This window comes from Lycium ferocissimum, chromosome 7, assembly GCF_029784015.1.
Source record: "Lycium ferocissimum isolate CSIRO_LF1 chromosome 7, AGI_CSIRO_Lferr_CH_V1, whole genome shotgun sequence".
Lineage (NCBI taxonomy): Eukaryota > Viridiplantae > Streptophyta > Magnoliopsida > Solanales > Solanaceae > Lycium > Lycium ferocissimum.
The window spans coordinates 41,570,626-41,586,682 of NC_081348.1; the positions used below are offsets into that span (position 1 = coordinate 41,570,626).

The 16,057-nt window shown below is 33.8% G+C and overlaps 3 protein-coding genes across 3 annotated transcripts; 2 read left to right on the forward strand and 1 right to left on the reverse strand.

Annotated features, from left to right (window-relative positions):
* Positions 1 to 4,253: 4,253 nt before the first annotated feature.
* On the reverse strand, positions 4,254 to 5,447 carry LOC132065098 (auxin-induced protein 15A-like). The gene has a single exon (XM_059458333.1). It carries the CDS (start codon positions 4,731 to 4,733, stop codon positions 4,470 to 4,472), a length of 264 nt encoding a protein of 87 aa, XP_059314316.1. The 5' UTR covers positions 4,734 to 5,447; the 3' UTR covers positions 4,254 to 4,469.
* Positions 5,448 to 8,580: 3,133 nt separating this feature from the next.
* On the forward strand, positions 8,581 to 9,349 carry LOC132062852 (auxin-induced protein 15A-like). The gene has a single exon (XM_059455329.1). The coding sequence runs from the start codon at positions 8,739 to 8,741 to the stop codon at positions 9,039 to 9,041; it is 303 nt and encodes a 100-aa protein (XP_059311312.1). The 5' UTR covers positions 8,581 to 8,738; the 3' UTR covers positions 9,042 to 9,349.
* Positions 9,350 to 12,763: 3,414 nt separating this feature from the next.
* Positions 12,764 to 13,063, forward strand: LOC132062218 (auxin-induced protein 15A-like). The gene has a single exon (XM_059454833.1). It carries the CDS (start codon positions 12,764 to 12,766, stop codon positions 13,061 to 13,063), a length of 300 nt encoding a protein of 99 aa, XP_059310816.1.
* The last annotated feature ends 2,994 nt before the right edge of the window (positions 13,064 to 16,057 follow it).

Consider the following 16,057-nt stretch of genomic DNA (forward strand, 5'->3'; position numbering starts at 1 on the left):
TCTCTTCTTCAAGAATTCCCTTAAGAAATGCCGATTTGACATCCATCCGATGCACTTTCCGGCCACGTTGTGCGTAAATAGTAAGCACAACTCGATTGTGTCGAGCCTAGCAACTGAAGCAAAAGTGTCAGAATAATCAACACCAAAAATTCGTGCATAACCCTTAACTACAAGCCTTGCTTTATGCTTGTTGATTGAACCATTAGCGTTTAGCTTGGTTCTAAATACCCAATTACCTTTTCTTCTCTTGAGGTTTGTCAACAAGCCGCCACGTATTATTTTTTCGATCATAAACAGCCTCCTCCTCCATTGCATTTTTCCACTTGGGTCTTTGAGAGCATCTTCGGGGTTAGCGAGTTCACATAATGCAACATTGCATCTCCGATATATGTCGAGAGAGCAATCGAGTTCCCTAACCGGTGGATCATCCTCCCTTTCGCTTAACTATGAGCTTGTTTGTCGGGACGCGAATTCTTTAAGTCTTCCCAATCCCATTCTTCATTTTCCATGAAGTGGACATCTCTGCAATGACTATCTTCTCAACTTCGGTTGAAAGATTTTGTACGCCTTTGAAACATCGTACCCAATAAAGATACCTGTGCATACCTTTTTGTCTAGTTTATCTCGTTTAACCCGAGGGAACGTAGGTAAAACAAAGACAACCAAACACTTTAAGAAAATATAGCGGAGGTTTGTACCCATACCATGCTTCAAAAGGAGTTTGATCTTTCACGGCCTTTAAGGAAGTCTATTTTGTAGGAACACAACTCGTGTTCACGCTCTGCCCCGTAACTTCTTTGCGCATTTTTCTCGTGCAACATACATCTTGCCATCTCCATAATAAACCTATTTCTTCTTTCACTAACGCCATTTTGTTCGGAGTATAAGGAGTCGTAAGTTGACGTTCAATCCCGCTTCCTCACAAAAACATCTAAACCGATGAGAAGTATACTCCTTGCCATTGTCGCATCGTAAAATTTGAATTTTACAACGGCTTTCATTTTCCACTTTCGCTTTGAACTCTAGAAAATGCTCTTGACCTCTCGATTTGAACTTTAGAAAATAAATCCAAGACATTCGGGTCGATCATCAATAAAAATAACATAATAAAGACTACCGTTAAGTGAAGGAGTCTTTGGGGTCCTCCAACACCGTGTGAACTACCGCAACTTGCTCTCCAAGTTGCCTTTGGGAACGGAAGTCTACTTTGTTTCCCAAATTGACAAGCACGACAATCTGTAGAACTCACTCCCAAGTTAGGTAAGTTCTCCACCATCTTCATTTTTTGCATTTTGACAAGCCCTTGATAGTGATAGTGCCCGAGTCTCTTATGCCATAAGTCAGCGACATTTTCTTTCGCTGAATACACCATCTGCTCTTAGGGCTAGGCATAAATACCGAAAAACCGGACCGAACCGAACCGAACTTCAAGAAATCGAAACCGAACCGAACTAGTTTGGTTCGGTGTTTGGTGTTCACCTTCAAAAAACCGAAACCGAAATAGCAGAACCGGACTTTGATGAAACCGAACTGAAGAACCGAAATTTATACATTACCCAAAAAAATTAAAATAGTCCAGACCCAGTAAGTTTAAGCCCAAAAAAACCCCAATTGTAATAAGCTCTCTTTTGTTTTTGTATCCCTACTTTTCCACTTCAGTTGAGAAAATCAAATATCCTTAACAAAGAAAGGTGACTAGGATGTGTTTTTAGGATTAATGTATGTCCTTTATGTGTTTTCTTAATTATTCTTACTGTATTTATATAACACCTAGTAATCCTATATTATGGTTATGGTTTTTTGTTATTGTGTATCCTGTTTGTTTGATTTTGATTTTAATTTGTTAGTTTTATATTTTGTTGCTTTTGAGAATATGAATTAGTATAAATGGAATCGCTTCTAATATCATATCAAAAAAACCGAATTGAAAAAACCGAAACCGAACCGAACCAAACTTCAAAAAACCGAAATCGAAAGAACCGAACCGAACTAGTTTATTTCGGTGTTCGGTGTCCACCTTCAAAAAACTGAAACCGAAATAGCCAAACCGAAGTTTGATAAAACCGAACCGAAGAACCGAACGCCCACCCCTATCTGCTCTTCCTCAAATAGATCTATGAGAAACTTCTGCCTCTCATTTTGACTTTAAACAAGTCTTGTCCTGACGGATCCTTGATCAAGCAATACTTATCTTCGAAATTAAGTTTGAAACCATTTTCTAATAACTGACCAACGCTTAACAAGTTTCGGTCCAAGTCAGGTACATAAAGAACATCAGATATTGTTTTAGTACTTGATTGTGTCTCAACTGCAATGGTTCCCATTCCTTTTGCTGGAATGTGACCACCATGGCCTATTCTAACCTTTCCAACTCAAGTAGGCTTCAATTACTTGAAGATTTCTTTATCATAAGTCATGTGATTTGTGCATCCACTATCGATCAGCCAAGATTTGCTTGAAACATTGCTTGCAAAACACGACATGACAAAAAGTCGATCCTCTTCCTCGTTCATTAACAACCCGAGCATCCGCGCTACGTCGAGGTTTATTCTTGTAGATGATTGCTTCGTGCCCAAACCGGTCGCACTTATTGCACTTAGCATCGGGCCTTTTCCAACACTTGTAAGGCGCATGTCCATTCTTTCCACAATGCTTACAAGCGAGGGTAGTTTCCTTTGAACCGGCTCGCTTTGTTTTTGTTGTTGTTGCGCGTCGCTCCTTCTCCATTTGATGGCTGGTTCTTCTTACTGTTTTTCTTTTTGTATCTTCCGCTATCTTCATGTTTGGCTGGCAACGCACCCTCTCTAATTCCATCCTCTCTCGAAACCCTTCTTTGTTCTTGTGCCATCAAGGAATTCAATAATCTACCAAAGTAATTTTGGACAGATCCTTAGTGTTTTCCAAAGTGGTTATGGTGGCTTCAAATCTTTCGAGTGCATAAAGAACTTAATTTTTTCAACAATACGAGTCTTTAAACTCGTAACCAAGTAATCTTACTCTGTTTGCTATGTTCATAAGCCCGTCGCAGTACTCCTTCGATGGTTTCCGACTCTTTCATCTTCGTAACTCAAAGTCTCTAATGAGATTCAAAGACTGCATACTCTTTGATACGATCATCTCCTTCATATTCGCCTCGAGATAATCCCGATGGCTTTTGTCGATTTTAGAGACATGATACGAGTGAAAATTGTTGATGAGACCGCCGAAAAGAGACACGCCTTTGCCTTAGACTTTCCGATTTTTTTGTCCTTATGATTCTTGATTCGAGCCATTGTTGGGTTAACGGTTGCAGTGTAGAACTTCATAATCTTCCTCAATCGCTTCCCAAAGATCTAAAGCTTCTAGATAGGCTTCCATCCGCACCGCCCACATGTGAAAATTTTCACCATCAAGACCGGAGGTGCCATTGCTAAGAAACTTCGAGCTTTCTTCCATTTTGAAGTTTTGGTGTTTCGGTTGTGGTTCGCGACTCACTCGAAACACTCACTCACGGAGAATACTCACAGATCCTTCAAGAAAAAAGGGCTCTAGATACCAATTGTTGGTTATTTTTTAGAGCACAAGGATATGAGAAAGCGTAAAAGTATAGTAGTTGAAAGAACATTAATTTTTTGATCGGCCGCAGTTACATATATAAAACCTAAAAAAAACAAAAGCAGTAAAAAAAGAGACACGATCCTAGCAGATTCATAGAATCATTATCTTTACGAACTAACTCCTAAATAATAGGAAAAGATAGCTAACAACTATTTGACTAAGTCTTATTCAAAAACTGAAGCAGTAAAAGTAAATTTACTGCAGTTCTAAAGCAAATTCCTAACAACCAAGAGATGTGAAAATTTTCTTAGCAGTGGGGAAGGTCTTGAAAAATTAGAGGCTTTTGTTTGTTTTCCTTAAAAACCCTCTGCATGAATATATATAGGCAAGTGATAATTCCTAATGCTTCTCAAAACGAAGAGCAGTGAACTCTCTCAGAATTAACTTAGGAAAGCAAAGCTCTTTCATGAGCTTTGCACTTCCGGTTTTAATAGGAAGCCAAGGGGCAAGAACTGAGATTTTATCACATTATCTAGTTTTTCCATTGCAGTCAGTTTGATTAGTTGCTTCCCAAATACTGCAGCTGAGCCGCAAGAAAGTGACTGATTATTATCATGTTTGGGTACTTTTAGAGATGATCACTTGATTCTGGCTCAAGATTGCTAGCAAACCACGAGACTTAAAAATATGGAATCATACGAAGAAAGATACTAATGTTAACTGAATGCAACCATCAATTGAAAAAGGTTCAATACTTCAATATCTTTGAAAGAGACAAAAGTAAAGAGTCATTTGTCTTTCACTAATCTACCTAGTCAGAGGTAACATCCCTCGTTCTAACAGCAACTTCTGTTTTCTCTAATTCCTAAACTTTACAGACTCCGCAAATCCTGCTTTACTTTTCTATAAAATTGTGAAAGCAAGTTTCAGCTTCAGTTCCTCAAATGAGAAGTAAGGTCAATGAAGACATCCTCTCTGCAGGGTATTGTGAGACCACCCATTGGATGATCGAAACCAAATTCTTCCTCAGCTTGACTGAGCAAGTCTTGAAATAAAGGTTGGCTCAAGAATGAAATGGGGATCACAAATCTCTTCTTCTGCTCCTCCCCAACATACACAGCAAAATATCCCTTGGGAACATCTTTAGTTGTAGAAGACTTCTTGATTATACGAGGCATACGGATAGCCATGTTCATTTAGTTCAATATAGATGAGAAAATAATGAAGGAAAGAACTTGTAAGGACTTTGAAAGCAGAGGAAAGCTTTGAATGGTTTCAAGTTTTGCTGAGAGCTGTGGTGGTAGAGGCTTCTTTTTATGTACTGATATAGGGCCTATGGCAAGTTGTAGAATCCTAGTGATGTGCATTAAATATGCTTTTTCTATAGGCACCAATTAAAGATTACTTTTGTAGTTGAGTTTTGGTGAAACACTGCTTAGAGACAATAGCACGTGATATAACACATGAATATGCTTTCCAACTAATTATCAAACTATTTAGGCTTTGAAACTATGTCAAAAAGCATAAGGCCCCTCTGATTTTCACAAAAAAAGAACAGATTCATGAAATCTCATCACCTTGAAATGGTTTAGTTAGGGACCACCTGTAGCCATTTCTTGATGCTGCATATACAAAATGCAGTCAGCATTTCAGTGATTGATCATGAAACGCGAATCTATGTGGACATATCCTGAAAATTTAGAGACAAAATCTGATCATTCATAATGCAAATTGGACGGCTCAGGGTACGTGTTGGTTCTTATGGCCAAAAACTAGTCTTATGGTTCCAAGTAGTGCTGCTATTAAGTACTTATAAAATGGTCAAATTAGGATGATTACTGTTGGAAATAATAGAGAATTGGATAAAGCTAGAATATTTCTCCAGATTCATCAGTCAATAAGAAGGTCATAGACAAGCAAGAGAAGAATGTAGAAACTTATCTCTAATCTGGTGATCATTTACGATAATGTACGGGTACTAATCCACAAGAACAAATGTGCTAGCTTAAATTTGTCGAGAGACTACATAAAATCAAATATAGGCTTACTTGGATATGCAGAAGCTCAATTTAAAGTTATAATAAAGTATCTTTGTTAAGAGCAATAATCATAAATCCAGTTTGCCACTTCTCTGGGTTAACCAATTTCTCAGTAATTTAGTATTAATCAATTAAGAATCCTGAAAACTTTTTCACGCCCTATTTACACGTTCACCCTCTGGTGACATTTAAATGCATGACATATATTCAAGTCCTCTATAGTTGTACTAGTCTTGATCAGCTAAAACAACAAATTGAGATCAGAAAAAGAATGAATTGGGAGTTCCCAGCACAAAGTTTGAGTTTAATGATGCAACTGAATTTACTAGTCTTGATCAGCTAAAACAACAAATTGAGATCAGAAAAAGAATGAATTGGGAGTTCCCAGCACAAAGTTTGAGTTTAATGATGCAACTGAATTTGCTAAGATGAATGAATTTTAGTCTTTAACATGGAGAAATAATGTAACCAAAACCAAACTCTTCCTCAGAATGTCTTTTAACAATTATTGAAACAAAGGGTGTCCCAGCATCAAGTTGAAAGAGATGGAAACTTGCTTAGCAATGGCAAAGTTTTTGAAATACTAGAGGCTTTCGTTTGTTTTATCAAGAATCCTATGCATAAGTATATATAGGCAAGTAGTAATTCTTAATGTATATCCAGATTAGTACTGTTGATAGGACAACATCACATGAAATATAGCATGGTTTGCTTTGCTAATTCATTAATTTACGAAGTACTTAGACTATATACTTGTTGAAGAAAAACAACAGGTCCTACTACTTTCTCATAACCAAAAGCAAAAGGACCCCCTTTTGACTATAAGCATTAGGCATTATGAATGGATGAAGTCTCTTGTCTAATGATCAATGACAACTTGGATCGGATAAGTCATACTACTGTCTATATTACTATGACTTGGGCCCTTCTTGATCAAATATGTGATTGCAGACATTTACTGATGTCTAAATATGATAAGTTATGTTAAGAAGTTTAATGATTCAACTAACCTGGTACCTGTGAAGGAATCTCTTTAAACTTTGTACATTCCAAAATTGATTAAAGGGTTACATGTATGGCACTGACACTGTTGTTTTCTGTTGAATTGTGTAACCATCTAATTTAAAAGTTAAGTTGTAAAGAAACATCTTTCTCTTACGAGCTTGATCTTTTTTGGACCAAACACGTGGAATTTGTTTTCGATAACAGCTGGCAGTAAGACTTGAACATCAGGACCCTCTGTTGCTTCGATACCACACTAAATTGTGTGATTATCTCATCAAAAAGTTAGGTTGTTAGAGAGAGTATATTGTTGTTCACTTAATTATATCTTAAACGTTTTCTTCTAACTCTTTAAGGTAAAATTGTCTAGTTTGGTCTTAAGTACCAGGAGCGCATAGATGTGCTGAGGAAAGAACTAGTATTTCAGATGGCCATGAATGTGCAAAATTATGACCATAGGTGATTTTCCACTAGACAAGTCATATTTCTTTCGAATCAAAGTTTTTGAAGTTTCAAATTATAACAGTCAATAAATGCTACTTGCACTGTGCCACTGCTCAAAATGTGGGCCATTGGTTTGCAGTCTGCAGACACAATTCAAGAAAAAAATGGAAGAAAATGAGGCAACTACTTGTATGAAAATTGTTATTAATGATGGGTTTGACTTCCTCAATTTCTTCAATACTCGGTTTTTGACTAACAATGTGTCAACATAAATTGGATTGACTTATCAAATCTGACTTTTAATAACACGTTTTGCCTTAAATGGGTGATGATAGTGATATAATCAATATAGAAAGTGGAAATGAAGAGGAAAGAAAGCTAAGTCCAATAAACATCACTCATCTTGAGCATTTATTGAGTGCCTGAATTATGTCCCGTTGTACAATTTGGCCATATTCGCAAATTTAGCTGAAAACACAAACACAATGCTTCTTTATGTTGGTACATTAAAAGCAGCTCATATATGAGAACTTCTCTTTCAAGTACAACACTAGATACCCAAGTAAAAAGCTCTGATTTTTATGTTATGTATCAACAGGATTTCACTAAGATAAACTTAAGTTCTGTTTTGCAACCTAAAAATGAATAACCTATTTTGGTGAAACAAACTGTTTCACGAGTTTAATCCAATTCTTGATTAAAAAAAACAAAAAAAGGATCTTTAGCCATTGAGGCATTTACTTCAAAGCCAGCAGCCAAGTCTTGAACAGCGTAATAACCAAATAAAATTCTTGATAAGCGAACCCAACTTAGAGTAAAAAAGAGCACTACTTTCAAGAATCTGAAGAACTATGATCCAAATGACCCACTAACTTTTCCTGGTAAATTGGCAAACGATGATTTATTAAACAATACCAAGTCCAGGTTCAATGCCTCTATAATAGGAAAAAGAGCTACTCCACTTGCTATCTTTAAATAATCGAGAAACATCTTTCGGTATCAATTAAAAAACCGTACTGGAAGTGCAGTTAGTGAAGTGTTTGTCAAAACTCAGTTATAGGTATTGGTAAAAGTGTGCAACTACCTTATCTGAAAAGTTTAAGTTGGAGAAAATATGATTTTATTTGCTTAATTTTGGGTTTAATATATCCCCCACGTGCTAGTTTGATTCTTTTTCATGAGCTAAACATATGATTTCTTTTGATAAGGATGGTGTGAGACACAAATTTAGGATTAAACATATATTAACACCGAAGACAGGTCATGTCATCGAACACTTTAAAGGTATTGCAATTTATGAGAAAAGAACCTTAGTAAAAATCCGAGCACTATGCTCAAATTGTGTAATCATCTTGTTTAAAAATTTAATTAAAAGTGCATTTTTCTTTATATAATTATGTTCAATAAAATATCAGCATATCATGACATTTTTAAACAGTGCAAGATGCTATTATTTTTGTACCCTAAAGTGGTAGGACATGATGTCCTGAAATAGATTAGGCAAAACCATGTGATCTATTGCCAATTTCTTCACCTGATATGTTTGCCAACTTCACACATTAATCTTCTTTATTACCAATTTGAGGATTGAAGTGTCTGCATATATAATCTAGTTTTCCATCTTCCATTTAAACACAAGTCAAATTATTCATTTCAATACACTTCAAAGCATCAATTTAGTTTCATATCTTAGTAATTCTTTGTGCATAATTAAAGATGGGAAGAGGTTTAGTTGGAATATCTCATGCCAAAGAGAAGCTTAGAAGAACAATTTCACCCAGAAATGGAAGCATTTCAGCTACTACAAATGATGTTCCAAAGGGCCATTTTGCAGTTTATGTTGGTGAAACATATAGGAGATTTGTTGTTCCAATTTCTTACTTGAATCACCCTTTATTTCAAGATTTGTTACATTGGGCTGAAGAAGAGTTTGGATACAATCATCCTATGGGAGGTATTACAATTCCATGTAGTGAAGATTACTTTATTAGTCTCATTTCCTTGTTAAAGTCATCATAGACTTTGAAAAAATTGTAATTCATTGATGATTTCATCCCATATATAGGCTTAGTGATTTTTCTTTTCTTTTTTTTTCTACCCTTTTTCGGTGTAACCATTCGGTATCTAGAACTATCATTTGTCCAACTGATCCGGATTTGCGCTGTGTAAAGGTCATTAAAGGAGAAAAATACTTCCTATCAGAAGTTTCTCAATTCCTATGATTCAAATCCGAGATTTCTGGTCGAGAGCGATTGACTAAGTCAGTCTCTCTTTAATTTTGTAATAGGGACTGCTCCCAATGTAATCTGTATATTCATTCTATAAAATATTTTTTGCCCTTTTAATGTCCTGCTTCTATTACCCTGATCTTGATCTAATTAACTGGAAGATGATGGGGAAAAAAAGACTAGCCAGGTTATGTGCACTGACAACCAAAAGAATCGGTTAAAAAAATGCATCATTTGCAGTTGAATTAATTAATTGGTACTGGCACCTCCAAATGATTACTGACAAATTTCTGGGAAAAGATTTGATAATAAGTTTTTTTGGGGGAAGATCAGTTGGATTTTTATTATATTTAGATACAGCTAAAGGGATGGAACTCAAAATTGTAAATCATGATTAGTCACAGAACGAGATATCATAAAGTATCCATTGTTTGCCTGCAATTATCCATAATTTTTTTATTTCATATTTATTCATTTCTCTCGGTCTTGAAAAACACGTGATTCGAGAAAATTTTTGAAAAAAAAAAATCTACGCCGATAAATAGAATCCCCATAAAAATACCACTAGATGCTAATTGATCGAAGTGGGTAGTCAACTAATGGGGAACTAGCCAAAAAAGGCTGATTAGCCCCAGTAAATGCATGCACTTGAGCCTATTGTAATGTAAAGCGCGTTATCGGGTTTATATAAGGGAAGGTCGAAAAAAATACAAAAGAACAAGAACAGGACATCAAACAAATAAATTCGACGCTTACTTACTAACCAATAACCATTGTTATCGATTGTGTCAAGAATCCAAACCATCATTCAATAATTTGGATTTGAAGATATGGAAATGCTGAAACGTAAGCACATGTGTCTAGCTTGTTGCAAGATTTGTGAAATTAAACTACGCTAACTTAAAAAATGATAAAATAGCGCTAACTGGTCATTTTTCGGCTAAAATAGTTGTTGTTATGGAGCTTCAAATTTCACAAGTGGATTTTAAAACTTCACGACAGTAGCTATTTCTCAAGAAGCTAAAAAGTGTTTATTGGTGAATTTTATTCCTTAAAAATGGTTTTACCAACTTTAATACTCTTTATTTAGAAAGTACGATGATCAAACCCCTCTATAACAGCATCGTTGGGTCTGAAATTTTTTGGCTATTATAGAGAGTTGTTGTTATACACCTATAACAGCATTTGCCATTAAAATAATATGTATTTATTTGTTATAGGCAAAAAAGATGCATAAAATCTATGCTTTTTATTTTTAATGTTGTAAAAAATAACAAATTATTTAAAATTTAAATCTCAAAGATATGAATACTTCACTAACTAAACATTTAAGAAAGTTAATACAATTTCAATAAATTCATAACTGAATCTATAAAGTTTTAAGCTCTAAAACAGACATTTTAAATCTATAGAAATATAGAATATTAAAATATCAAATTAAATATTTTTCCATGAAGCTCTTTTATTTATTGTAATAAAACAATGAAATTCATATGTATATTAAATAAAGTTGTAGAAGACAATGATATTCTTAGATTACAAATATGTATTCATATGTAATATTATGTCATAAATATAGTCTATTAAAGTATCAAATTAACTATTTGATCAAAATCTATACACTTATTATTGGTAACCATATATATTCTATTTTTTATAAAGATAATTAACTACTATATTACTGAAAGAAGCGGTCATTTGTTATATAGGGGTAATTTTACAAAAGCGTCTTGTCATAAAGTTGGTCATTGCCGTTATAAGTAAAATGTTGTTATAAGTAAAATATAACGTAAAAAGATTGGTTAGAAAAATTTTTGTTATAGAGAGGTCTTTGTTATTGGATCTGATTATATAGAGATATGTTGTATATACTTATTCACTCAATGTCCTTCTATTCATTGTTTAAGATTTTGACATACCCATTAAAAATATTACTATTTAATAACTATTGTATATAAATTGAGCCTTCTTGATTTCTTAAAACAATAATTATTTTGGTCAAATTTGTTTGGTTAAAATAACAATAAAAAAGACAGGAGAGAGTATATTGTTCAATTAAAAAACCAAACACAGAATGTTATATTATGTTGACTTTCTTAACTCTTGTTGAAGTGGCCAAATTGAGAGAGCAAGGTGTGGGAACATACATAAAATTCAACTATCATTCGAGAAACTAACACTAAAGAAATTTATCACGAAATGACGACGCAATTGTTCTTATTTATATGGCACTTGATGATCTTATCAATTAAATTATGATAACAGCTAGCGATGATCATGGCACAGAATATACCAGGAATCATGGCACAGAAAATATACCTAGTTAATGGAACTTGGACAATGGAAGGAAAATGAAGTTCAAAGAATTTAGGCCTTATATATTTCTACTACTACTGAAATAACACTATCAGTCTTAGTGTGTTTCGTTGAAAATGCAGGACCTATACGTTTTACGTAATCCATAACCTCCTCATTTAAGGCATGGAATTCGTGGTTCGGATATTTTCTTCTTTATTATTTTTCCACTATTGTTAGATTTTGAACAATTTTGATCAATTTAATGCATGGAATTCATCTTACACTATTAGTAATTTCATGACTCAAACTTAAGTTACATCTATTGATACAGTAGAATACTACCATATATCATCAGTACGATTTAATTATTATAGCATGTTATTATTCTACTTTCTCCAATTAGTTACGGCATCAAACTTAATATGGAGAGTTAATTACTTATTGATATATATAGGTCAACTTAAAATGTATTTTACACCGTCATATATTACGCATTCTAACAAAAATTGTTAGTCAAGGTGCATGTCTTATTTCATGATGACAACTTTCGGGAGGTTTATCAGTAAATGTCATTTGGATGACTTAATAGTATAAAAATTTCTTTTCACTAATAGTGTATATAGTTGAACTTAATGTATTTTATTTTAATTATAATAGCAGCAACTAAGAACTTGGTAATTAAAGAAGAAAAGAAAAATAAATATAAAAACCAAAAACATAGCTGGGAATCTACAGAGCGGTACGCGGTATGAGCTTAAAAAAACCTGTGGGCTATCACCATAAATATCTTATTAATATTATTTCTATTAGATTGACGAAAAAGTATTTCTTTTTCCGTTAAGAAAAGTATTCAATCTTTCGTACTGCGACAAGTTGGGGAAGCCAACTGATAAACATATGAGATCACTCCTATCATAATTCATAATGCATAGAAGGAGAAAAAGTAAAAAATAAAAAGAATGAAACCATCCACCGTCGTGCTTTGTTAGGGTGTAACTTGGTCCCACATTGTTCTCATGTTCTTTCAATGTAATATATTTATCAATTAATTATAAGCAACCGATGGATCAAATCCCTATATATATATATAACATGTTCACCAATCATTTCCAAACATTAAACAAGCTACCTTCTCCTTCTTCTCCTCCACTTCTTTTTTCACTTGAAAACACTCGTAACTTCTTAATTTTTCTCTTCAAGAAAATTAAGTTCATGATGGGGAAAGGTATAAGGGCAATGATTCGACAAGCAAAGAGCAATGTTTTTGTACGACCAAAGAAGGAGATACCAAAAGGACACATAGCAGTGTACGTGGGAGAGAGGCATTACAAGAAGCATAGAAAGTTTGTGGTTCCAATTTCATATTTGGAACATCCTTTATTTCAAGAATTATTGAGGAAAGCAGAGGATGAATATGGATTTGATCATCCAATGGGTGGTCTTACTATCCCATGCAGTGAAACTACATTCCTCACTATCACTTCTCATTTGAATCTCATTAGTAGATGTCAATAATATTCAAGAACCAAGAATGTTGTTGTACATGCAGAGACAGATCCAAGATTTGTCTTTAATTACATTCTTATCAGTGGATCCATTGTGCTTTTAAATTCATGGGTTCAAAATTCAATACTTATTGTAATTTAGTGATTTTTTACACACAAATACACATTTAAGTTCAGTGTGAAAAGTTATGAGTTCAGTTGAATCATATATTCTTAACTAGATCCGCACCATGTATATGCATGCATACATTCTATCTTCCAATATCTTTAATCAATTTCACCAGCACAACGTAGCATATTGTGTGTTCTAGGCTCATTATTGCACTAGATGCACTATATTTGGCGCTTTCACAATTTTGAAAAATATTGACCGAGTCTTGATGAAATGCAAACTATGCAAGTAATTTTACTTCAAATTAAGAAGATACATTGATCCTCGGATAAATTGTTCTATATATATACACTCTATGTTCAGAAATCAAAAATTGAACGACAAGGTATATAGAAGAAAAGAGAGGAAACTAATGCGTTACGTTTACGTAAAAGGAAAAAAAATCTCCTTCGACTTTTCCATTGGATTCAACCAAACAAGGAAATAAGTCATTTTTCCTTCCCATACTTACACTCTCATGCAAGTACACTTTTTAATAGATTTTGTTTCTATTTTCTCAAAATCTCAACACACATGCATGCCAGCATATTGTGAAATGTGAATTATATCATAATACTCCCTTCAATCCCAAGTATTTTTTTTTTACGAGTAGCATTCATCTTCATTATTTTGAAGATGCAAAATATGAATGACGTTCCAAAATGGATGAAAATCTAAATGTACTGTACCTTTAAGATCAAAGCCTTTCCTTTTCCTACAGGCAACTGAAGGGCATTAAAAGTTTAGAACTGTGGCACTTGAAAACCTGGTCGCCAATTCAAACAGAGTTTAAGTTTCATACGTACATTGACAGTAGTGCAATTTCTTTTTTAAAACAATCAGGTCACATAAAAGACACTAACTAAAGGCTGGTATCGTCCATGATTATAAGTACGGATTAATACCTAAAAATGAGATATAATCCGCTGAAACATCTTAAAATACACTAAGGGCTCGTTTGGTTGGAAACAACTTATCCCGGGATTAGTTATTCCACCCTCAAGGTGGGATAAAAAAACACTATAATGCCGGGATTAGTTATCCCGAGTTTTTATTCCAACCAAACGTGGGATAAGGCGGCACTAAATTTTATCCCAGGACTATTTTTTCTTATCCATCATACCAAACGAGCCCTAATAGTATAAAAAAAATCACAATATCCATGTATATTTAAGTTGAATCAATACAGGAAAAGATTGTTCCGACACCTCACAGTCTCATTTAAGATCAAAGAATGACTTCCACTTCTTTAGGGCAACAATAAGGTACGGTTTACAGTAGGAGTAGCACTTGACGCTGCTTTGCATGGCTGGATTTTCAGATTTTTTATAGGGAATATTAATTTGCGGTGGAAAAGCAGTGTAGAGAAATATACTTTTTTATTTATTTTTAAAAAACCGTACTTTACAACGTCGTTAACGACCTACTAACACACTGGCAATAATTAAATATGACATCGGTGCGGTTATTTATGGTAGTTTATTTGAGCGGAGGAGGAGGATTAGTCTACTTTAATTTGTCAACATCTAGAAATTCTTTCAATCTTGTTTTTCCCTAATCATAATTATTGTTAATTCTAAAACTCTCAGAGTCTCTAAGTCACGCTGATATGATTCTGTTTAGATGGAAAATCGCTTTCGATCATTTGTAAATTGTAATACTACCATTTATTATCTGGATCTGAGTCACAGATTCTGTGATATTGAGAACTCTACTTTCAATTTAATTTAAATAGAAATGCTCAACGTACTGCTAAATGAGTTGTTAAGATTAATTGCTTTTCTCTTTGGTACATTCATAAAGTTCTTTTAATATCTATGCAGACACGTTCCAGTATAAGAATAAAGATTTATTGTAAATATTATATGTGCTTCGTTTTCATTTCCTTACGGCAACTTGTTTTCATTTCCTTACGACAACTACTTCGCAGTAACATCAATGCGGAATTAATAATATGTTGCATTAATTTAAATATTTATATATGTACGCGGAGAATTAGATGTGCAAACAATACATACATATATACTGGTATTATTATTCGTCTATCTAATAATCTATTTAGTTAGTTTGTCTATTCCTTACGAAATGCATTGGGCTGTTTGTTCTCTAATTTGTAAGTACGAAATTCGTGTTTAATTTGTTCACACTTAGGAGTTATTTTCCTTAATTTGTTTGGTCTTCCACTCCTTTCTGTTACAAGTCAACTTGATTAATGGACAATCACAAGTCAATTTTATGTTGAATAACAAACATAATTCAATCGCCTCTTGACCATTTATTCATTTAACAATTTAATATAGGACAAACTTTGTGGGCAATCTATTAGAATATTTTTCATGCAAGTCGCAATTAAAAATACCTGACGCGAATTGTTACGATATTACCGAAAGTGGAAATAACGGCTCTACATTGCCAAGTCCATGCATATGAGCAATTATAAAGCTTTTGAAAAAAGAGTTTTATAAAGCTTTTGAAAAAAGAGTTTAAGTTATATGTACCCAGCATGTAACAAATACTTATATAGGTAATTACATGTAAAAATAATTATAAGCATTAATTGGTAATCTATCAAAATTGATAACTAACCTATTATTACAGGATAAATTTTAATTGATAGTGTTAAAAAATCTTTATACTGTCGGTATATATATACCTTAAATCCTTTAGAAATAATTTTAAAGCTTGGAGGCAGGAAAGAGTTTGTACCCAGCTAAGAAAGAGTAATCTTTAGATAATGACTGCGTATTTCACAACTAAATGTACATCAAAGGACATGCAATTTGAGGAGTTGCAATTTGATTTTTGTTTGAAGAATTTCCATATTGATTGTATTACACAACTAATGTCTAAGGA

Excerpts from the sequence above, each read along its gene's own strand:
- LOC132065098 (XM_059458333.1), bottom strand. The coding sequence starts at position 4,733 with ATGAACATGGCTATCCGTATGCCTCGTATAATCAAGAAGTCTTCTACA.
- LOC132062852 (XM_059455329.1), top strand. The coding sequence starts at position 8,739 with ATGGGAAGAGGTTTAGTTGGAATATCTCATGCCAAAGAGAAGCTTAGA.
- LOC132062218 (XM_059454833.1), top strand. The coding sequence starts at position 12,764 with ATGGGGAAAGGTATAAGGGCAATGATTCGACAAGCAAAGAGCAATGTT.